The sequence below is a fragment of the Salmo salar genome, chromosome ssa12, assembly GCF_905237065.1.
Source record: "Salmo salar chromosome ssa12, Ssal_v3.1, whole genome shotgun sequence".
In the NCBI taxonomy this organism is placed as follows: Eukaryota; Metazoa; Chordata; class Actinopteri; order Salmoniformes; family Salmonidae; genus Salmo; species Salmo salar.
Genome location: NC_059453.1, coordinates 74,546,033 through 74,571,928, shown reverse-complemented (window position 1 = coordinate 74,571,928; position 25,896 = coordinate 74,546,033). Strand labels below are relative to the sequence as shown.

General features: G+C 43.1%; 1 protein-coding gene across 3 annotated transcripts in view; it reads right to left on the bottom strand.

Moving 5' to 3' along the window:
- LOC106565854 (protein tyrosine phosphatase receptor type G) overlaps window positions 1-25,896 on the bottom strand; it is a 337,499-nt gene that overhangs the window by 62,254 nt on the left and 249,349 nt on the right. For all 3 annotated transcript variants that reach the window (XM_014133453.2, XM_014133451.2, XM_014133452.2), the window contains exons 5-6: window positions 17,406-17,501; window positions 4,310-4,376 (exon numbers count right to left, since the gene is read on the bottom strand). In XM_014133453.2, the coding sequence (XP_013988928.1) occupies window positions 4,310-4,376; window positions 17,406-17,501 (163 nt within the window). The remainder of the gene's footprint in view (window positions 1-4,309; window positions 4,377-17,405; window positions 17,502-25,896) is intronic.

The window sequence follows — 25,896 nt, the reverse complement described above, 5'->3', positions numbered from 1 at the left end:
GATTTCCTGTTATCAACCTATTGCCTGATCTCCCGGACAACGTTACTAGCCTTTTCCCTGCCTGTACTGTTGCCTTCTTGCACCCCCTGTGAATGACCTTCTGCCTGCCCCTGGACCCAGCCACCTGCCTCCTCCTGTGGTCCTTTACAATAAACACCTGCTGCGCCCTGCGCTTGAAACCAGTTCTCTGTCTCCCATCGTGTTCATTACAATTTCTACGTGACCCCAAACTTTTGAACGGCAGTGTATATATACATACAGTACCGATCAAAAGTTTGGACACACCTACTCATTCCAGGGTTTTTCTTTATTTTTACTATTTTCCCAGCCTGGGGGTGTGTTGGGTCATTTTCCTGTTGAAAAGCAAATGATTGTCCTACTAAGCGCAAACCAGATGGGATGGCATATCACTGCAGAATGCTGTGGTAGCAATGTTGGTTAAGTGTGCCTTGAATTCTAAATAAATCACTGAGTGTCACTAACAAAGCACCCCCACACCATCACACCTCCTCCTCCATGCTTCACGGTGGGAACCACACATGCGGAGATCATCCGTTCACCCCACTGCGTCTCACAAAGACACGGTGGATGGAACCAAAAATCTCAAATTTGGACTCATCAGACCAAAGGACAGATTTCCACTGGTCTAATGTCCATTAACCATGTTTCTTGGCCCAAGCAAGTCTCTTCTTCTTATTGGTGTCCTTTAGTTGCGGTTTCTGTGCAGCAATGCGACCATGAAGGCCTGATTCACGCAGTCTCCTCTGAACAGTTGATGTTGAGATGTGTCTGTTACTTGAACTCTGTGAAGCATTTATTTGCACTGCAATTTCTGAGGCTGGTAACTCTAATGAACTGCAGCAGAGGTAACTCTGGGTCTTTTTCCAATTAGGGCTATCCTCTGTATACCACCCCTATACATCCCTTGTCACAACACAACAGATTGGCTCAAATACATTAAGGAAAGAAATTCCACAAATTAACTTTTGACAAAGCACACCTGTTAATTGAAATGCATTCAAGGTGACTACCTCATGAAGCTGGTTGAGAGAATGCCAGGAGGGTGCAAAGCTGTCATCAAGGCAAAGGGTGGCAACTTTGAAGGATCTCAAATATAAAATATATTTTGATTTGTTTAACACTTATTTGGTTACTACATGATTCCATATGTGTTATTTCATTTTGATGTCTTCAATATTATTCTACAATGTAGAAAATAGTAACAACCCTGGAATGAGTAACTAGGTGTGTCCAAACTTTTGACTGGCACTGTGTATATATATGTAAATATCACTTTCATCTTTGAAACACCAACGCTGTGTAAATAAATCCAACACTCATTTGCACCTCTACCTGCCTGCCTCCTGCCTCCCTACGACTGCTAGAAAGCCCTTATTTTACAGCAAAGATAGGCTACAGATTTTGCACCAACCTGTCACTTCAAAACAATCAATGATCTCAGAGTCTCTACCTTTGAACTTTATTTTGATTATGGTATAGCATGATACAGTGGCAAGATAAAGTATGTGAACCCTATGGAATGACCTGGATTTCTGCATAAATTGGTCATCAAATTTGATCTGATCTTCATCTAAGTCACAACAATAGACAACCATAGTGTGCTTAACCTGTTGGGGCTAGGGGGCAGTATTTGCACGGCCGGATAAAAAATGTACCCGATTTAAACTGGTTACTACTCTTGCCCAGAAATGAGAATATGCATATAATTAGTAGATTTGGATAGAAAACACTTTAAAGTTTCTAAAACTGTTTGAATGGTGTCTGTGAGTATAACAGAACTGATATGGCAGGCCAAAACCTGAGAAGATTCCATACAGGAAGTGCCCTGTCTGACAATTTGTTCTCCTTCTGTGGCATCTCTATCGAAAATACAGCATCTCTGCTGTAACGTGACATTTTCTAAGGCTTCCATTGGCTCTCAGAAGGCGCCAGAAAGTGGAATGACGTCTCTCCTCTCTCTGGGCGAAAAACAGCAGGAGATTTTGTGAGTGGTCAGGCTGGGAACAGTGACACTGGAGATGCGCATTCATGTGAATTCTCCATTGTTTTCTTTCAGCCTTTGAATGAATACAACATCGCCCGGTTGGAATATTATCGCTATTTTACGAGAAAAAATACCATAAAAATTGATTTTAAACATCAAAGGTTAGTGCTGCATTTAGCTGTGGTTTTGTTTTTTGTGACATATATGCTTGCTTTGAAAATGGCTGTGTGATTATTTTTGGCAGGGTACTCTCCTGACATAATCTAATGTTTTGCTTTCGCTGTAAAGCCTTTTTGAAATCGGACAATGTGGTTAGATTAACAAGAGTCTTGTCTTTAACATGGTGTAAAATAGTCATATGTTTGAGAAATGAAGTTATAGCATTTTTGAGGTATTTGTATTTTGCGCCACGCGATTCCACTGGCTGTTGACTAGGTGGGACGCAAACGCCCCACCTTGCCCAGGGAGGTTAAACTAATAACACTCAAATTATTGTATTTTTGTTGTCTATATTGAATACATCATTTAAACATTGACAGTGTAGGTTTGAAAAAGTATGTGAACCCCTAGGCTAATGACTTCTCCAATCAATGAGATGAGATTGGAGATGTTGATTAGAGCTGCCTTGCCCTATAAAAACACTCACTAAATTTGAGTTTGCTATTCACAAGAGGCATTGCCTGATATGAACCATGCCTCTAACTAAAGAGATCTCAGAAGACCAAAGATTAAGAATTGTTGACTTTCATAAAACTGGAAAGGGTTACAAAAGTATCTCTAAAAGCCTTGATGTTCATCAGTCCACGGTAAGACAAATTGTCTATAAATGGAGAAAGTTCAGCACTGTTGCTACTCTCCCTAGGAGTGGCCGTCCTGCAAAGATGACTGTAAGAGCACAGCGCAGAATGCTCAATGCAGTTAAGAAGAATCCTAGAGTGTCAGCTAAAGACGTACAGAAATCTCTGGAAAATGCTTACATCTCTGTTGACGAGTCTACGATACATAAAACACTAAACAAGAATGGTGTTCATGGGAGGACACCAAGAAAGAAGCCACTGCTGTCCAAAAAAACCATTGCTGCACGTCTGAAGTTCGCAAAAGTGCACCTGGATGTTCTACAGCGCTACTGGCAAAATATTCTGTTGACAGGTGAAACTACAGTTGAGTTGTTTGGAAGGAACACACAACATCAAAACCTCATCCCAACTTTAAAGTATGGTGGAGGGAGCATCATGGTTTGGGGCTGCTTTGCTGCCTCAGAGCCTGGACAGCTTGCTATCATCAACGGAAAAATGTATTGCCAAGTTTATCAAGACATTTTGCAGGATAATGTTAGGCTATCTTCCCGCCAATTGACGCTCAACAGAAGTTAGGTAATGCAACAGGACAACGACCCAAAACACAGAAGTAAATCAACAACAGAATGGCTTCAACGGAAGAAAATACACCTTCTGAAGTGGCCCAGTCAGAGTCCTGACCTCAACCCGATTGAGATGCTGTGGCATGACCTCAAGTTAGCAGTTCCCACCAGACATCCCAAGAATATTGCTGAACTGAAACAGTTTTGTAAAGAGGAATGGTCCAAAATTCCTCCTGACCATTGTACAGGTCTGATTGCAACTACAGAAAATGTTTGGTTGAGGTTATTGCTGCCAATGCAAACCCCCCAAAAATGTTGCCCCCTTGCTGATTTCAACAGCCCCCTCAGTCACTTTATCCTGTTGCCAGATCTGGCCCTCGAGGACTGGAATTGCCCATCCCTGCCCTAGAACAACCAGAGAACATTAGGAGCCCACCACTCCAGTCCAATTTAACAGAGATTGGACTTGATTGAGCTGGACTTGTCTGCTTGTCAGGTGATTTCTACATTGAAACAGAAAGCCTGTGATGAGTGTATTGAGATGTTAGGCTAACGTGTAATAAGCCTGAGATGATTCCATGAATACTTCATGTAACTACATGCTATGGTTGTGCCAACTTTTATTAAAGACTGTGTTCATTATTGTTTGAAAGGGGTGCATCAGGGATAAAAAGATAATTCCGCTTTAGGGGAGTGTTTTTTAAAACAACCTAGTTTCTTTAGTCTGTAGAGAATCCTGGGGGCAACCTGGGGTATGTTCTCTATAATTAGGTACTTGCAACAACAAAAAACTACACAAACAGAAATGAAAAAGGGCTGAGATATTGCAATGTTACATGCAACTTTGGAAAAAATTATGTTGTGATCCTCAATGAACAAATGTTGTAGGCCAATGATTGGTGAATTCCCTCCTGGAATGATTGGGTGATGGATGTGTCACTCACCATGATGAACCACGCCCCTCAGGCCATGGATAATGGGGTCCACTGCTGGGTTGTCCTTCAGTCCCACCTGAGAACAGGAGAGGAGAGAGGAGCAGGAGATACACGTTAGTCTGGAAAACATGTAAGACATTGTGTAACACCTCCTCTGATACTTCCACTCAGAGAGAAAATAGTAGTTACAGAAAGAGAGGGCAGAGAGAGAGAGAAATAGCGAGAGAGAGAGAGACAGAGAGGGGGGAGAGAAAGAGACCATTTTCTGTAGAGAGTGAGTCTTGGTGATGGAAAAACAGAGTCAATCAGAGGTCTGAGCTGGAGGAGCAATACACAGGACGTCAACAGACTCTATACATATGTGGGTCCTGCAGCTACACACTAGGGCTAACCCCAAATAGTCGACTGGTCGATTGTTTGATTGATAGGCTGTTGGTTGACCAATAGTTTGTTAGGTCTAGCAGTAGAAAATATATACAGTACATATACAGTACCGGTCAAAAGTTTGGACACGTACTCATTCCAGGGTTTTTCTTTATTTGTACTATTTTCAAAATTGTATAATAATCGTGAAGACATCAAAACTATGAAATAACACATACGGAATCATGTAGTAACCAAAAAAGTGTTAAACGAATCAAACAGCTTCATGAGGTAATCACCTGGAATCCATTTCAATTAACAGGTGTGCATTCTTAAAAGTAAATTTGTGGAATTTCTTTTCTTCTTAACGCATTTGAGCCAATCAGTTGTGTTGTGACAAGGTAGCAGTGGTATACAGAAGATAACCTTATTTGATAAAATACCAAGTCCTTATTATGGCAAGAACAGCTCAAATAAGCAAAGAGAAATGACAGTCAATCATTACTTTATGACATGAAGGTCAGTCAATCCGGAACATTTCAAGAATTTCTTAAGTTTCGTCAAGTGCAGTCCCCAAAACCATCAAGTGCTATCTTGAAACTGGCTCTCATGAGGTCCGCCACAGGAAAGGAAGACCCAGAGTTACCTCTGCTGTAGAGGATAAGTTCATTAAAAAGTTACCAGCCTCAGAAATTGCAGCGCAAATAAATGCTTCACAGAGTTCAAATAACAGACACATCTCAACATCAACTGTTCAGAGGAGACTGTGTGAATCAGGCCTTCATGGTCGAATTGCTGCAAAGAAACCACTGCTAAAGGACACCAATAAGAAGAAGAGACTTGCTTGGGCCTAAAAATATGAGCAATGGACATTAGACTGGTGGAAATCTGTCCTTTGTTCATGAGCCCAAATTTTTTATTTTTGGTTCCAACCGCTGTGTCTTTGTGAGACGCAGAGTAGGTGAATGGATGATCTCCGCATGTGTGGTTCCCACAGTGAAGCACGGAGGAAGAGTTGTGATGGTGTGTGGGTGCTTTTCTGGTGACACTGTCTGTGATTTATTTAGAATTCAAGGCACACTTAACCAGCATGGCTACCACAGCATTCTGCAGTGATACGCCATTAGCAGGACTATCATTTATTTTTCAACAGGACAATGACCCAACACACCTCTGGGCTGTGTAAGGACTATTTGACCAAGAAGGAGAGTGATGGAGTGCTGCATTAGATGACCTGGCCCCCACAATCACCCAACCTCAACTCAGTTGAGATGGTTTGGGATGAGTTGTACCACAGAGTGAACGAAAAGGAGCCAACAAGTGCTCAGCATATGTGGGAACTCCTTCAAGAGTGTTGGAAAAGCATTCCAGGTGAAGCTGGTTGAGAGAATGCCAAGAGTGTGCAAAGCTGTCATCAAGGCAAAGGGTGGCTATTTGAAGAATCCCAAATATAAAATAGATTTTGATTTGTTTAACCTGTTAGGGCTAGGGGGCAGTATTGACACGGCCGGATAAAAAACGTACCCGATTTAATCTGGTTACTACTCCTGCCCAGTAACTAGAATATGCATATAATTATTGGCTTTGGATAGAAAACACCCTAAAGTTTCTAAAACTGTTTGAATGGTGTCTGTGAGTATAACAGAACTCATATGGCAGGCCAAAACCTGAGAAGATTCCATGCAGGAAGTGGCCTGTCTGACAAGTTGTGTTTTATCTTGGCTCTTTTTATTGAAGACTGAGGATCTTGCTATAACGTGACACTTCCTACGGCTCCCATAGGCTCTCAGAGCCTGGGAAAAAGCTGAACGATATCGAGGCAGCCTCTGACTGAAACACTTTATCGCGTTTGGCAAGTGGCCGATCAGAGTACTATGGGCTTAGGCGCGTGCCCGAGTCGACCCCATGCTTTATTTTCTTTTGTCTGTTTACCTAAACGCACATTCCTGGTCGGAATATTATCGCTTTTTTATGAGAAAAATGGCATAAAAATTGATTTTAAACAGCGGTTGACATGCTTCGAAGTACGGTAATGGAATATTTAGACATTTTTTGTCACGAATTGCGCCATGCTCGTCACCCTTATTTACCCTTTCGGATAGTGTCTTGAACGCACGAACAAGACGCAGCTATATGGATATAACGATGGATTATTTTGGACCAAACCAACATTTGTTATTGAAGTAGAAGTCCTGGGAGTGCATTCTGACGAAGACAGCAAAGGTAATAACATTTTTCTTATAGTAAATCTGACTTTGGTGAGTGCTAAACTTGCTGGGTGTCTAAATAGCTAGCCCTGTGATGCCGGGCTATCTACTGAGAATATTGCAAAATGTGCTTTCACCGAAAAGCTATTTTAAAATCGGACATATCGAGTGCATAGAGGAGTTCTGTATCTATAATTCTTAAAATAATTGTTATGCTTTTTGTGAACGTTTATCGTGAGTAATTTAGTAAATTCACCGGCAGTGTTCGGTGGGAATGCTAGTCACATGCTAGTCACATGCTAATGTAAAAAGCTGGTTTTTGATATAAATATGAACTTTATTGAACAAAACATGCATGTATTGTATAACATAATGTCCTAGGTTTGTCATCTGATGAAGATCATCAAAGGTTAGTGCTACATTTAGCTGTGGTTTGGGTTTATGTGACATTATATGCTAGCTTGAAAAATGGGTGTCTGATTATTTCTGGCTGGGTACTCTGCTGACATAATCTAATGTTTTGCTTTCGTTGTAAAGCCTTTTTGAAATCGGACAGTGTGGTTAGATTAACGAGAGTCTTGTCTTTAAAATGGTGTAAAATAGTAATATGTTTGAAAAATTGAAGTTTTTGCATTTTTGAGGAATTTGAATAACGCGCCACGGGATTACACTGTCTGTTGAGTAGGTGGGACGCAAGCGTCCCACCTAGCCCATAGAGGTTAACACTTTTTGGTTGCTACAGTGGGGGAAAAAAGTATTTGATGCCCTGCTGATTTTGTACGTTTGCCCACTGACAAAGAAAGGATCCGTCTTTATTTGAACAGTGAGAGACAGAATAACAACAAAAATATCCAGAAAAACGCATGTCAAAAATGTTATAAATTGATTTGCATTTTAATGAGGGAAATAAGTATTTGACCCCCTCTCAATCAGAAAGATTTCTGGCTCCCAGGTGTCTTTTATACAGGTAACGAGCTGAGATTAGGAACACACTCTTAAAGGGAGTGCTCCTAACCGCAGCTTGTTACCTGTAAAAAAGACACCTGTCCACAGAAGCAATCAATCAATCAGATTCCAAACTCTCCACCATGGCCAAGACCAAAGAGCTCTCCAAGGATGTCAGGGACAAGATTGTAGACCTACACAAGGCTGGAATGGGCTACAAGACCATCGCCAAGCAGCTTGGTGAGAAGGTGACAACATTTGGCTCGATTATTCGCAAATGGAAGAAACACAAATTAACTGTATATCCCTCGGCCTGGGGCTCCATGCAAGATCTCACCTTGTGGAGTTGCAATGATCATGAGAACGGTGAGGAGTCAGCCCAGAACTACACGGGAGGATCTTGTCAATGATCTCAAGGCAGCTGGGACCATAGTCACCAAGAAAACAATTGGTAACACACTACGCCGTGAAGGACTGAAATCCTGTAGTGCCCGCAAGGTCCCCCTGCTCAAGAATACATATACATGCCCGTCTGAAGTTTGCCAAAAACATCTGAATGACTCAGAGGACAACTGGTGAAAGTGTTGTGGTCAGATGAGACCAAAATGGAGCTCTGTGGCATCAACTCAACTCAACTCGCCGTGTTTGGAGGAGGAGGAATGCTGCCTATGACCCCAAGAACACCATCTCCACCGTCAAACATGGACGTGGAAACATTATGCTTTGGGGTTGTTTTTCTGCTAAGGGGACAGGGCAACTTCACTGCATCAAAGGGACGATGGACGGGGCCATGTACCGTCAAATCTTGCGTGAGAACCTCCTTCCCTCAGCCAGGGCATTGAAAATGGTTCGTGGATGGGTATTCCAGCATGACAATGACCCAAAACACACGGCCAACGCAACAAAGGAGTGGCTCAAGAAGAAGCACATTAAGGTCCTGGAGTGGACTAGCCAGTCTCCAGACCTTAATCCCATAGAAAATCTGTGGAGGGAGCTGAAGGTCCGAGTTGCCAAACGTCAGCCTCGAAACCTTAATGACTTGGAGAAGATCTGCAAAGAGGAGTGGGACAAAATCCCTCCTGAGATGTGTGCAAACCTGGTGGCCAACTACAAGAAACGTCTGACCTCTGTGATTGCCAACAAGGGTTTTGCCACCAAGTACTAAGTCATGTTTTGCAGAGGGGTCAAATACTTATTTCCCTCATTAAAATGCATATTTTTTTGTTGTTATTCTGTCTCTCACTGTTGAAATAAACCTACCATTAAAATTATAGACTGATCATTTCTTTGTAAGTGGGCAAATGTACAAAATCAGCAGGGGAGCAAATAGTTTTTTCCCTCACTGTATATGATTCCATACATTTTATTTCATAGTTTTGATGTCTTCAAAATTATTCTACAATGTAGAAAATAGTCAAAATAAAGAAAAATCCTTGAATGAGTAGGTGTGTCCAAACCTTTGACCCGTAGTGTATATTATATATACACTATATATTATTATAATTTTTTAACCCCTTTTTCGCTCCAATTTTTGTGATATCCAATTGATAGTTACAGTCTTGTCCCATCGCTGTAACTCCCGTACGGACTCGGGAGAGGTGAAGGTCGAGAGCAATGCGTCCTCTGAAACACGACCCTGCCAAGTTGCACTGCTTCTTGACACACTGCTCGCTTAACCCGGATGGAAGAAAACACCATCCAACTGGCGACCGTGTCAGGGTGCATGCACCCAGCCTACCACAGGAATTGCTAGAAAGCGATGGGACAAGGACATTCCGGCCAGCCAAATCCTCCCCTAATCTGGACGACACTGGGCCAATTGTGCGCCGCCTCATGGGTCTCCCAATCTCGGTCGGCTGCAACACAGCCCGGTCTCGAACCCGGATCTGTAGTGACGCCCATAGCACTGTGATGCAGTGCCTTAGACCACTGCACCACTCGGGAGATGCTCTGCTTTTTTGACACTACATTCCAAAAAGAAAGTCCTGTAGGCTCTAGTTTTGTCTTATCTTGATTACTGTCCAGTTGTGTGGTCGAGAACTGCAAAGAAAAACCGAGTTAAGCTGCTTCTGGCCAAGAACAGAGTGGCACTTCTTGGTTTTCATTGTATTCAGAGGGCTAATATACTGTAAATACTTTGCATACCAATCTCTCTTGGCTACGAGTTGAGGAGAGACTGACAGTTAAACTTATGCTTTTTATAAGAAACATTAATGCATTAAGCTCTGACACACACACTTACCCCACCAGACATGCCACCAGGTTTTTTTCCCCCACAGTCCACAAATCCAGAACAAATTCAAGAAAGCGTACAGTATTATATAAAGCCATTATTGCATGGAACTCCATTCCAGCTCATATTGCTCAAATAAACAGCAAACCTGGTTTTAAAAAAAACAGATAAAGCAACACCTCACGGCACAACGCCTCTACCCAATTTGACCTAGATTGTTTGTGTGTATGTCTTGATATGTTGGCTAAAGTATGTGTGCCTTTTTTAAACTGATGTAGTTCTGTCCTTGAGCTGTTTTTTCTATTAATGTTCTGTATTATGTCATGTTTCATGTTTTGTGTGGACCCCAGGAAGAGTAGCTTCTGCTTTCGCAACAGATAATGGGGATCCTAATAAAATACCAAATATTTCAGGCTCTTGTCATCTCCTGTTTGGACTACGGCAACTCGCTGTTGGCCGGGCTCGCCGCTTGTGCCATCAAACCCCTGCAACTTATCCAGATCGTTGCAGCCCACCTGGTTTTCAACCTTCCCAAGATTTCCCATTTCACCACGCTCCTCCGCTCTCCACTGGCTTCCAGTCGAAGCTCGCATCCATTACAAGACCATGGCGCTTGCCTACGGAGCAGCAAGAGGAACTGCCCTTCCCTACCTTCAGGCTATGCTCAAACTCTACACCCCAACCCTGGTCTTTTGGCCCTCCTTCCCCTACTGGAGGGCAGCTCCCGCTCAGCCCAGCATATTTACTATGCCTGTGATATGTGGTTGTCTCACCTAGCTATCTTAAGATGAATGCACTAACTGTAAAACGCTCTGGATAAGAGCTTCTGCTAAATGACAAACATTTTAAATGTAAATGTCAACGTTGTGAACAGAGTGCCCCATACTCAAAATCAAATAAAATTTTATTTGTCACGTGCCGAATACAACAGGTGTAGACCTTACTGTGAAATGCTTACTTACAAGCCCTTAACCAACAATGCAGTTCAAGAAATGGAGTTAAGAAAATATTGACTAATAAACAAAATTAAAATGTTTTAATAAAAAGTAACACAATAAAATAACAATAATGAAGCTATATGCAGGGGGTACCGGTACCGAGTCAATGTGGGGGGTACAGGTTGGTAGAGGTAGTGGCAGTGGGGTTAAGGTATGGGCAGGCATAAAATATGGACAATGAACACAATTGCATTTTATCAATGGCAATTTGAATGCACAGTGATACCTTGATGACATCCTGATGCCCATTGTCGTGCCATTCATTCGTCGCCATCACCTCATGTTTCAGTATGTAATGCACGACCCCATGTCGCAAGGATCTGTACACAATTCCTTGAAGCTGAACATTTCCCAATTCTTCCATTACCTGCATACTCACCAGACATGTAACCTATTGAGCATGTTAGGGATGCTCTGGATCGACGTGTAAGACAGCGTGTTCCAGTTCCTGACAATATCCAGCAACTTCGCACAGCCATTGAAGTGGAGTGGGACAACATTCCGAAGACCATAATCAACAGCCTAATCAACTTTATGCAAAGGAGATGTATCTTGCTGCATGAGGCAAATGGAGGTCACACTAGATACTGACTGATTTTCTGATCCCACCCCCCTCCCACCCCAGTCTGGGCATACACCATCACCACTCAGACTCAGAGATAATGTGACTGTAGACTCACCTGTACGTCGTCATTACCCTGCAAGAGAAACAACCCCTTGACAGGTTGACTATTTAGTTCAGACTAACCTCCGACATTGGGGCAGAATACACCCCAGGGTTAAGTCTGGGGACTGAGGCAGTCTACCCTCTATCCCTAGTTTAGAAAAGGTTATTCTGAAAAAGTTCATTTATTTACATTAAGAGAACTTGTATTAAAAAGAAAACAATAGGCAAAACAGTGAATATTGACTTTTTACTTATGAGTCATAAAAGGTAAAGGGGGAGGAATATGTTGTGTATTGATATTCTAGTTTTGTCCCTTTAGGGCACCTGTAACCCCCCCTTACTTACCTACGTTGAAATGCTTGGAATGTTCTTCCTGTGAAACGCATTAAACAATGACCACGTTAATTTCTACTCCCGTCTCATGTCCTGTCCTTATATTAGTTGTATAAGTAATACAGTGTGCTATACAACAGTATCTGTGACCAGCAGATGCATATCTGTATGCCCAGTAATGTGAAATCCATAGATTAGGACCTAATGAATTTACTTCATTTCACTGATTTCCTTATATGAACTGTAACTCAGTAAAATCTTTGAAATTGTTGCATGTTGCGTTTATAGTGTAGTATTAATTGTGTCCAAATTGTTCATGAGTTTCTAGTGGATAGACCATATGGTTCAAGAGAAAATTGTGAAATTAATGAAAAAAGCATCTTATCAACAATGGGATTTGACGCCATGACACTGACAACAAATGCATATTGCCATAGTAAAATAAATAAATGTCCGTAAAAAATATGCTAAAATCCTCATTTTAAACACCAATTGTATTCACTAAGTTGGTTTATATTTAGGATAATGTTTTCATTCAAACATTTTTTTTCAACAATCCTTTTTAATTGTTTCATATATTTTACATGTGATAAGGCCACACAGAGGGCCAAAGATAATTACACACCTGTGATAATCTGAATTACCCAAAAGCACCACTAGATGTCTTGTGATAGATTACATAACATCCTTGAAAGATACACAAATTCTGGTAGTTTACTGGTAAACTTTTAAAGTTTCCAGTAATACACCCTCCCTTTTCAACCCTAATTGGGACAAAGCCCCACACTGAGCTTCAACACACTTCAATCAATGGTTTTCTTTCATTGTCTCCCTGCATTGAGAGACTAGGAAGACCCCTACTGTAGGACATCAATGTGAAGAGGATCAGAGAGTAACCACACAGTTTCAGGGGCAACCTTCACTGTTACCTTCCTTTCTTCCTAACCCTCCCATGGCACTCCTCTGTTGTTCAGTTACCCCCTGAGTCCAGGTCTATTCTTCAGCCACCTCCGTCACCCCCTACTGTCTTCCTCTGTTCCTCTGTTCCCAGTCACCGTGTGAGGCATCGCACATCTACCACACTCCTTCGAGTTCTCTCCCACTGTCCCGCTATTCTTAAACACATCAAAGAAATGTGTTTCTGGTGGATGGCAGACCACAGTGAGTACTGAATGATTGTAGCAGCACTGGGGTTATATTTAAGCAGAGCCCTGCGCCAAATCTTCCTACTTAAGATAACCCTCTGTGAAGACAGACCGAGAGAGGAAGAGAGAGATGGCTTCAAAGATACAGGGGGGATAGGAGAAAAACACGTAGGGAGGGAGGCAGAGAGAGAGCGATGGAGAGCGTGACCAAGGGAATTATAGTTTCATTATTAATGATTGTTTGTTAAACCCACAGCTCTGTCCCATGTGAACCTCCTCCATGGGGTCACACACACTGTCTGTCTGCATTGCCAGTACCACAGCACAGTCCCTCTCTTCTCCCCACACAGGCAGCCTGACTCACCACACCACACTACAATGACACGGCAGAAAGATCAGGCCAGTGCCACGTGTCATCTCATCTCTTTATCATCCATCCAACAGCCCTGATTCTTTCTCCCTGACTTCTCTTTACTATCATCTGTCCAAAAGGCCTGTTGAATCTCTCTGTATCTCCTGACAGTCACATAAACCAGTGAAGTGAAGAATAAAGGGCAACTGTAAATGAAGCTACTGTACCTTCAAGAGACTCTTGGCTCATTGCACCATGAGGCTTTAATTGCAGTGCAGGCGAATCGGAGAGAGGGGATTGTTCGACAAACGAGGATATCTCTGCAGTGTCAGAGAGCAGTTGAAACACCTGCGTTTGCCTTCCAAACGACGTGAGAGCTAAAGAATAGCCGTGTCCCTTTCTCGCAAGTGTGCTTATTGCTTTTGGACCTTTATCATATCTATACACGGAAAAATAGCACCTATGATCAATTAAGAGGGAGAAGTCACACCTAATGAAGTAACAGAAACTTCATTTACACCGATATAAAAGTAAAGTGCTCCATCTTGTTTCTGAGGACAGTGACGTCGGTGGCAGTCCATTCTTTAAGCTGAGAAATGTCCCTCTGTAACTAGGGCGACTGGTGTCACAGAGAGGAAGCAGAGACTAAGTGGCTAGGCCATCCCGCTTCATCAACAACAACCCTGGCTCGAGTGCCAAAGCATAATCTACCTGTACACTACAGTACCAGGCCTCACCTCCTCCTCAATTTACCACTAAGAAATGGCTACATGCAACTACAGAAAATTACATTGAATTAATTCTGTTTCTCTGTTAAAAGCTGGAACTAATTTCTCCTCCAGTAGCAAGTACTCTGCTGAATTGGAAGCAGCACTGTAGGGTTTAGCACTGTTGGCATATAGTGTAATTAACTTCATTTGGAGGTAATTGATTTAGTGAGGAATGGAGATTCACCTAAATAGAAGACAAAAAACTCCTCCATCAATACATTATTTCTATGGCTGCATCACATGTAAGACACTGCCTCTCCTTAATGTACTGTACACCTTGGCTGAGTTGATCAGAAGTAAACTTCCTGTTACCATAGTAGCGCATGCTCCAGTGAGTAGTAAGCCTCTGTGAGCGATGCTGGGTCTGGTCTGCTCTACTCACACGTGTGTTTATCTGAATGACCGTATGGTGAATCACTGAGCATGTGGACAGTAAATAAGCCAATAAAACTGTAATGATAGATGTTACTACTAAAATCTATTTCAATCAGGGGGCTGGGCACAGCACGAGAGTGGGCCGCAAAAGCAATGGAAGCCGCAGCCCTGAGCTCACACGGGCCGATAGGGCCAATTTGTCCTGTATGGCAACATACATCATTTAATTAATACATGCCACAGTGAGAGGAGAGCAATCTAATCACCGCACACACACACACACACACACACACACACACACACACACACACACACACACACACACACACACACACACACACACACACACACACACACACACACACACACACACACACACCTCACGGATCAACTCCTCCCTCCTATTTGACCTAGATAGTTTGTGTGTATGTATTGATATGTAGGCTACGTGTGCCTTTTTTAAATTGATGTAGTTCTGTCCTTGAGCTGTCCTTGTCTATTCATGTTCTGTGTTATGTCATTTTTTCATGTTTTGTGTGGACCCCAGGAAGATCTGCTGCAACAGCTAATGGGGGATCCTAATAAAATACCAAATACCAAACACACATACACACACACGCTGACTGAGACACACACACACACACACACACACACACACACACACACACACACACACACACACACACACACACACACACACACACACACACACACACACACACACACACACACACACACACACACACACACACACACACACACAGATGTACACTGAGTGGAACACCTTCCTAATATTGAGTTGCATCCCCTTTTAACCTCACAACAGCTTCAATTTGTCGGGGCATGGACTTTACAAGGTATCGAAAGCGTTCCATAGGGATGTTGGCCCATGTTGACTCCAAAGCATCCCACAATTGTGCCAAGTTGGCTGGATGTCCTTTGGGTGATGAACCATTCTTGATACACACGGGACTACCAAACTCCATTCAAAGGCACTTCAATCTTTTGTCTTGCCCATTCACCCTCTGTATGACACACATACACAATCCATGTCTCAATTGTCTCAAGACTTAAACATACTTCTGTAACCTGTCTCCTCCCCTTCATCTACACTGCCTGAAGTGGATTTAATGAGTGACATCAATAAGGGATCATAACATTCACCTGGATTCACCTGGTCAGTCTATGTCATTGAAAGTTGATAAGGTTTTGTACACTCAGCATATATACAGTACACACACGAATATGACACTCCTTGAAGGGGTCACTTGATTGGTAAATTGCTGTAGTTATTTTGTGAACTGATTTATTCTCTGTAATCAGGCGAGGTTGCTATTAGCTAGTTGTTGTTTTTTAAGCGGCCTGATGGGGATGCGTAACTTGGCAGACAGAGGAGAGGAGCTTTACGGTTATCACCATAGAGGAATGCCTCACTTTTTAACAGGATACCTCTTCACGATAACCACCCCCGAGGGATACATCCACTCTCCAGGCCTGCCAGATACTGGCTCTCTGACAATCAGTTGGGTGGTTCACTGAGTGTGTGTGTGTGTGTGTGTGTGTGTGTGTGTGTGTGTGTGTGTGTGTGTGTGTGTGTTGCACGTGTTTATTACTGTGTGATCTTGTTCAGGGGTACACACACCTCTATAGAAGACAATGTTATGTCTGCTACCTTCAGGGGTTTAGGGAAAGTGTTCTGAAGCTGTGTGTGTGACAATAAGTCTTTCCATTTCCCTGTGCTCTGTATTCCACGTGTTTACACATGCAGACACACGCCCACCCACACAGGTGCAGGTTACTGTTTGAGAGAGGAGCAACTGTTTGAGTTTGAGGAGATCAAAGATAGAAAAAAATGTATTATTAAGAGTGCACCCACAAATACTCATATTTTTATTAGAACAAACGCATAGATGGAATCTCTGGAGACCCATACATACATCTCTGCCTAATTATTGAGGGCACAGCTCCAATTCAACCTCTGAGGTGTAGAGATGTGCATTATCTGATTCTTCATGGAAAAATAATGTGTGTGTGTGTGGGGGGTTGTTGCAGTGCTTGGTAGGAGTGACAGGGGGAGAGAGAGTGAGAGACAGAGACAAAGGGAGAGGTTGAGAGAAAGATGGAGCGAGAGAGAGCAAGGGCGAGAGGGTGAGCAGGAAGACAGTCATTGTAATTCAGTGGACGCAAGTAAAGAATGCCCAATCTGGACCTAAGGGGACTGGAGGACCATGCAAACGTTGGTGTGCATGTGTTGGTGAGTGTGTATGTCTCTCGGTGTGTGTAAGGGAGTATTAAAGGAAAGGTAATGGGCCAAGTAAAAGCCCACTTACGCAATCGATGGCATCAAATTAACTTTTAATCCTGCCAATTCAGAGTGATGGAGTTGACAATGACCCCGCCCACAGCTAGCTCAACAGACCCACACACTCAGCCCAACCAACACTTATATCTCCACTTAAGACAATACAGACCCAAGTCAGTCACACAGATAAACACAGTGCTCACGGACAACACAAGAAACACATTTATTTTCCAAGCTTATTTATGTGTTTCTTCCCCAGCAGTGATGGTAAAACAGTAATGTTGTGTTTCACTTCTGATATGTGCATTGATTTAGGGTGAGTCAATGTGTTGTTCCATGGGCCATATAGATTGCTATAGGGTCATATCAAAACCCTATGAGTGAAAAGCCAAAAATACGAGACAAATGTTCTCACCTGAAAGAAGACCGACATCACTGCAATGATCCTCTTCTGACGTATTGCAGCACTGAGGCTGTCAAAGTCATCCGAGTTATACATGTAGATCTGCATCTATTAGGGAGAACGAGAGAAAGACAGGGAGAGAGAATGAGAGAAAGACAGGGAGAGAGAATGAGAGAAAGACAGGGAGAGAGAATGAGAGAAAGACAGGGAGAGAGAATGAGAGAAAGACAGGGAGAGAGAATGAGAGAAAGACAGGGAGAGAATGAGAGAAAAAAAGGGAGAGAGAACGAGAGAAAGACAGGGAGAGAGAACGAGAGAAAGACAGGGAGAAAGAATTAAAGAGTTAGTTATCCATCTGTAAAACTTCCACTTCTCTCAAGGAATAGCTTGGATCTCCAAATTGCATCCTTAATGACTATGTCTGCAGAGCCACAGAACATATACATGGGAGTGTGTTCTGCTCTCTGACTCCTCTCTCCTCTGTGGGTTTCTCTGAATCCTTGAATAATACACAGGCCTGCACTGGCTGAGGGTGACTTCATACATTGGACTGATGTGTGGTGAGCTTTTAGCGGCCAAATCGGCAGCAGAAGAAGCATTACCCAAGTGGGTGCTACACATCGATGGTGGAGGAGTCGTCCAGTAGTTACGAGAGAGCTGAGGAATGACGAGAACAATGTCTTGTCTGAGAACAACTCCAGCGAGCTAACTCCATCACCACCATCATTACCAACACTGTCCCTACCATCCAACTCAGCTGCCATCCAAGTCGGCTGCCAGCAGAATACCGGTAGATGCTTTCACCAAACGCAGGCACCCTCTGAAGCTAGAGACTTGATGCTTGTTTGTTTTACGTTTCAAGCAATGTTATATTATTTTTTAGTTTACTTGTATGTGTTGTGTACTGCAGTTCAGCTTTTAGCTGCCAAGTACGGCCTACATGTACAAATGAAATAAACTACTAGTACTACAAAAAAATATGTAATTAGGTCAAAGGTAATACATTGGTTATAGATCATTTACAGCGTATTTCTTCCCATAGAGCTGCATAAAGACACCCTGGACCGTAAATGGACCTTCCAGGGCTGAGCAGTGTCAATATGGGCTGTAAGTCATCCACTCTGCTCTCAGACACAGACACACTGATCCAGACAGATAGAGGCCTAGTACTATAGCTTAGTTAGCCTGCTGTTAACATAATCAGTATAAATAGCCCACTCATGACTGGAAGGATGTACAGATAGCTTGTTAGATCCCCCCTTTCTATCTCTCTCTCTTTCATAAACACACATGCACATATAGCACAACCAACATGGTCCTCTCCATCAGGCCGGTTGTCATTGTGATATGCAGCAGGCAAAGCTCACACACACATTCACGCACGCACGTGTAAAGGACGTCACACTGCTTGCTTAGCGAGTACCACTTCCTCCCGATTCGGCACATACCTGTCTCAAACCCGGGACCTCTGCTTCACAAACACACGTCACCGTCCTCCCTCAAGCGCCTCGCCTCTACCACAAGCTAGCTAATGAGGCAGCGCAAACATGGACATTTATGACTGAGGAGTACATTTTACACATCTCCATGTGCTACACACGGACGCACACACATATACACACTCACACAAACATATACATACACAGACACACACACATCCGGTGGGTGGGATTAAGGATGTAGCGTGTGTCCTACTCAGAGATCAGGGTCTTTAATCAGGGAAGAGAGAGCCTTCACCGTTTCCTAATATGTTAAGGGAAGAACCAGCTTCCTCAAACACGATACACAACCACATCATCATCACCAGGATCTGTGTGCGTGTATTTCAGATGGGATCATCTCTCTCTAATATGATAAAGAACCACAGCGACACACACTCCATCATCATCACCAGGATCTGTGTGCGTGTATTTCAGATGGGATCATCTCTCTCTAATATGATAAAGAACCACAGCAACACACAACCACATCATCATCACCAGAATCTGTGTGCGTGTATTTCAGATGGGATCATCTCTCTCTAATATGATAAAGAACCACAGCAACACACAACCACATCATCATCAACTGTGCGTCAAAGAATCAGTATCATCACTAAATCAAGTGCGGGTTGTGGGACGTGTGTGAAGTGCGGTCCCTCACTGTAGGATTGCAGGGTTTGTGTGTGTTCATTTCAGCCTGGCAAGAATGAAATATATTTCCTCCCTATTGTTTAAATTGACAAGTTGAATGCAATGCCTCAATGTAGCAAGACACACACACCTGCACACACACACAAACACGCCCCTCTCTCATTCCCCACGGTCTATCGTGTGAAGGTGAAGCTCCCTTCTTCTGGAGTGTGTGTGTTTACATGAAAGCTGTGGAGATAAATGCTGAAGGGGAACACATTCTGCGCCTGCCAAAATCCATTTTCTCACAATATCAACATCGTCAATATTATTCCAGTTGCATTTTTCCACGCTTCTGTAATCCTTACATAAAGCAGGGTGCATAGCCTCCTTTGATCTATTTGAGGCGTAAACAGTTCTGTGGTCTCCTAATATACTACGGAGTCCAACATTATTGGATGGCTTGATGAAGTTTTTAGTGCTGGGCTAGAACAAAAGCCTGCACACCCTATTATTCACCATGACTAGGGCTGGTGACCATTGGTTTAGCAGCAGTATAGAGAGGGGTGAGAGGGAGGAGTCCTGGACACAGAGTACAGCGAGTGTGATCCGGTATATATCATACCACTGAAGGACAGACCTCACACCCTATGGTCCCAGCCATGCCATCCTCTTTTTCCTTCAATGACTGATGTCACCCCTGTGTCATCATTATTCAATACCAGGCTGCAATTAAGTCAAGAAATATGGGACATATACACACACACACAGACATACACACATGCACACAGACACACTCTCTCTCTCCCTTTCGTGGATCGCTTACACACACATAATCAAACACAAAGAAAGGAACCAGGGGACTGGTTGTTGACATTCCTGAGTGAATGCAAACGTGTTTAAATGAAAGGTATTTTCCTCTCCTAGTTCCCAGAAAAGCCTGGACAAGTATGCACAGGCTTACAGAGAGCAAGCAGGTTTGTGTCAGGCCTGTCTGCTGCTCTCCTATGTGTGTGTGTGTGTGTGTGTGTGTGTGTGTGTGTGTGTGTGTGTGTGTGTGTGTGTGTGTGTGTGTGTGTGTGTGTGTGTGTGTGTGTGTGTGTGTGTGAGAGAAAGCTGTGATCCCATGCTCTGTTAACACAAAGGTCACGGTGAGCTATTACAGATGACAGGTCTGCTCACACATCCCACTGGGCACAAATGTCAATTCAACGTCAATTCCACGTTGGTTCAACGTCATTTCATTGAAATGACGTGGAAACAACATTGATTCAACTAGTGTGTGCCCAGTGGGATATCAACACACAAGGAACAGCACAGCAGTGGATGGGGAGAAACGGCAGTCATAGAGTATGACGATGCAGAAGGAAATACAATGATAAACAAAGATATATTCTCTAAATCTTCATTCCTGCCCTGCAGAACTGTTGTAACCTGTAGAAAAGGGGAAACCATGACAGAATATAATTTGCACCCAGATAGAAAGCAAAGAATGGTCTTGATATATTCAGACCTTACTGTGCTGTATCTCTTCTCTCTCTCACTCTCCGAAATTTCCCATGGTCAGCAGAAAAGCACCCACTACACAGAGATCATTCCAATAACACAATACCTAAGAGAGAAAGAGAGAGAGAGAAATGTCTTGACTGGGACGCAATGACACACACCACACACAGTACAGGGAACACTCTGGGAGCACCGACCTACACACCAAAATCAGCAGCAAAGAAAACCCCCCTGGGTAGAAGAGAACTACAATTCTAGAGAGAAAGAACAGGGGAGGAAATCTGCCTTGTTTCATGGCCTTAGGGGGTCTGTAACACCATCTCTTCATTTCTCTAGTTTAAAAACAGGGTAGAAGGTGCATAGTAAGGCCTCCATGCTCCATCTCAACTCAAAACAACCATGCTTTTCCCCAGAATGCAGGAAGGGAGCCCCCGCTACTCCTCACAGGGGTCCATCATCACTAATCTCCCAAAGTTAGAGTAGCAGCCAGAACCCCAGAGATGGTCAGAGATGGTTTGAACATACTAACCATTGGAGCAGGGTCACGGTCAAGGTCACACTAAAAATAACCCATCCTCCCACGCCGTCTGGGACTGATAGAACAGGGGTGGTGGAGTTCCTCTGATGAGTTCCTCTCCCCTCACATCAAAGGCCTGGGGACAGGAAGTGACCCGGACCACTCATTACAGCCAATCAGCTGACTTCCTGGGCTGTGGTGGCCTCGGGCAAGGGCTGGCCAATAATTTGAGCCTGTCTCTGTGCTCGGGGAGATACACATAATGACCATTCATCTTCATTCAGAGTGTCTTAACAATGTTAACCAATTTGTTGTTTTCATTTCCTCATTGTCCTGGCTTAGAGTGGATCCATAGCTCAGGACACCCTCTCACTGGTGACTCCCAGAGCAGAGCGGTAATTACTGAAGAGCCTCACTGAGATTATAACTAATAGCCATGTCAATAACAAAGTCCCTATCCACGAACATTATAACATTGTTATGAGCACAAACAAAACACAGCAAAAATGATCATTTGTATCACACAGAGTGACTGACATGTTTTGGTGTCAGTATACGTCGTGAGACTGAGACAAGTGATAGTGACTCTGAGTATGACTTATTTAGGCGAGATATTCTAATAATTCGACTTCACTCCATCATGGGGCCAACTGATCAAGCATGCACGCACCCACATCTATTTTATACAGTATGTATATCACAAATACATGTTCACCAAGACAAAAACAAATATTACTGTACTCTATATATGAAAAGGGCTTTCCAAGAAAAACTTCCAAAAAGGACTATTTTGAGGTTAAAAAAGTATAGATTGATTTATTTTAGCTCACTTTATTCCATTGTACAGGATGCTAACAGGTGACTGACGTTTCGGCGTCAAGCTGATGTCTTTGTCACACACTGATCTGTTTCACCTGTCTTTGTGATTGTCTCCACCCCCCTCCAGGTGTCGCTCATCTTCCCCATTATATCCCCTGTGTAATTATACCTGTGCTCTCTGTTTGTCTGTTGCCAGTTAGTTTTGTTCGTAAAACCTACCAGCGTTTGTTTCCCTGCTGCTGCCTGTTTTCCTGCTCCTGTTTTGTAGGCCTACCCGGTTTTGACTGTTCTGCCTGCCCTGACCCTGAGACTGCCTGCCGTTCTGGACCCATTACACCCTTTCTGGATTACTGACCCCTGCCTGCCTTGACCTGTCGTTTGCCTGCCCCTGTGGTTGTAATAAACTATTTTTACTTCTACACTGTCTGCATCTGGGTCTTACTTAAACATGATAGTCTTCCTCAGAGTGACGTGGCCATTGCACTTAGCCTAGTGGCCCAATGAGACACAACAATGTAAGAAAATAATAATATGCTGCAAGGTAAATGACAAATTATTACACAAAATAATAGTAATAATAAGAGAAATAGTGTGTCTCATTAATCAATCGGCCATTTCAAAACATGCATAGATGATATTTGGGTGTCTGTGAATCCGGAGACACAGAGACCCCCAAAATCAAGGCAACAACATTATAGAAATGAGGACAGTGAAAAATCATTGTTTATCCCCTTAGGATCCACAGTGTCTAAGGACATACTGAAATATTAGCATTATTATTTTCTTACAGTGTTGTGCCTCAAATAGGAGCTAAGTGCAATGGTCAGATCACTCTGAGGAATACATCAGCATAAAGTCGAAACGTCAGTCACCTGTTCGCATCCTGTACTATGGATTAAAGTGAGCTTTTTTTTGTTGAGTGCTCCAACTCCTATCTTCATTTGGGAAGTTTTTCTTGGTAAGCCCGTCTCATCATTTTTGTCATTCAGTGGAGGCTGGTGGGAGGAGCTAGAGGAGGACGGGCTCATTGTAATGGAACAGTATCAAACAGATCAAACATATGGAAACCACGTTTGACTCCGTTCCATTGGCTCCATTCTAGCCATTACAATAAGCCTGTCCTCCTATAGCTCCTCCCACCATCCTCCACTGTTGTCATGTTGTTGAGCACCCCTCTTTTCCGTTGTTTGCTGAAGTGAGAAGGTCCACCTGGACTCTGTACTCTATATATACACAGTTGAAGTCGGAAGTTTACATACACCTTAGCCAAATACATTTAAACTCAGTTTTTCACAATTCCTGACATTTAATCCTAGTAAACATTACCTGTCTTTGGTCAGTTAGGTTCACCACTTAATTTTAAGAATGTGAAATGTCAGAATAATAGTAGCGAGAATGATTTATCTCAGCTTTTATTTCTTTCATCACATTCCCAGTGGGTCAGAAGTTTACATACACTCAATTAGTATTTGGTAGCATTGCCTTTAAATTGTTTAACTTGGGTCAAACGTTTCGGGTATCCTTCCACAAGCTTCCCACAATAAGTTGGATGAATTTTGGCCCATTCCTCCTGACAGAGCTGTGTAACTGAGTCAGGTTTGTAGGCCTCCTTGCTCGCACGCACTTTTTCAGTTCTGCCAACAAATTTTCTATAGGATTGAGGTCATGGCTTTGTGATGGCCACTCCAATACCTTGACTTGGTTGTCCTTAAGCCATTTTGCCACAACTTTGGAAGTATGCTTGGGGTCATTGTCCATTTGGAAGACTCATTTGCGACCAAGCTTTAACTTCCTGACTGATGTCTTAAGATGTTGCTTCAATATATCCACATAATTTCCTTCCTCATGACGCCATCTATTTTGTGAAGTGCACCAGTCCCTCCTGCAGCAAAGCACCCCCACAACATGATGCTGCCACCCCCGTGCTTCATGGTTGGGATGGTGTTCTTCAGCTTGTAAGCCTCCCCTTCCAAACATAACAATGGTCATTATGGCCAAACAGTTCTATTTTTGTTTCATCAGATCAGAGGACATTTCTCCAAAAAGTACCATCTTTGTCCCCACGTGCAGTTGCAAACCGTAGTCTGGCTTTTTTATGGCGGTTTTGGAGCAGTGGCTTCTTCCTTGCTGAGCGGCCTCTCAGGTTAGGTTGATATAGGACTCGTTTTACTGTGGATATAGATGCATTTGTACCTGTTTCCTCCAGCATCTTCACAAGGTCCTTTGCTGTTGTTCTGGGATTGATTTGCACTTCTTGTGCCAAAGTACATTCATCTCTAGGAGACAGAATGCGTCTCCTTCCTGAGCGGTATGACAGCTGCGTGGTCCCATGGTGTTTACACTTGCGTATTATTGTTTGTACAAATGAACGTGGTACCTTCAGGCGTTTGGAAATTGCTCCCAAGGATGAACCAGACTTGTGGAGGTCTACCATTTTTTTCTGAGGTCTTGGCTGATTTCTTTTGATTTTCCCATGATGTCAAGCAAAGAGGCACTGAGTTTGAAGGTAGGCCTTGAAATACATCCACAGGTACACCTACAATTGACTCAAATTATGTCAATTAGCCTATCAGAAGCTTCTAAAGCCATGACATAATTTTCTGGAATTTTCCAAGCTGTTTAAAGGCACAGTCAACTTAGTGTATGTAAACTTCTGACCCACTGGAATTGTGATACAGTGAATTATAAGTGAAATAATCTGTCTGTAAACAATTGTTGGAAAAATTACTTGTGTCATGCACGAAGTAGATGTCCTAACCGACTTGCCAAAACTATAGTTTGTTAACAAGAAATGTGTGGAGTGGTTGAAAAACAAGTTTTAATGACTCCAACCTAAGTGTATGTAAACTTCCGACTTCAACTGTATTAATATCTTGCATGAGAGCAAGGAAAACATTACCCCAACATTAACGGGTCTATGTGATTAATCATGAGACCTATGCAGGTGGCATGTTAATGTATCATAAATATGGATCCTCTGTGTGGCCTCTCATGGGGCTAGAGAGTGCCATGGTTGGCCTGGCGCCTCCATCCCTCACTATGTTGGCTTTGACTGACAGGCTGCGTTTATCCACCTCCACACTTTATCTCTTTAGAACAACAGCCATCAACGTGAAGGAAGGAGGCAGATAAACGAGTGGCCAGAGCCCCGGGGAGCACTTCCCAAAGATTTCCCATCCATTCAGCCAACACACTCACGCACGCACATGTTCTCCCTCCCCTCTTCTCCACCCTCAATCTCTACAACCTTTTCTCCCTCTGCTTGTGTCAGACAGCACAGACAGCACAATTTTCCAATTTCTCCAGCACAAATGAGTCAATTCAAGTCTTTGCTCCTGACAGAGGGGATAGCACCTCATGTGAATCCTACAGACACATCTGAAAATGTTTTAGACTTTACGGACCACCAGGAGAGAGAAAAAAAGATGTTTGAGCAGCTAAAGGCACGTTCCAAGCATATAGCGCTTGACACCCTTAATATAACTGGTATTATAAACTGGGTGATTCAAGCCCTGAATGCTGATTGGCTGACAGCCGTGGTATATTAGAC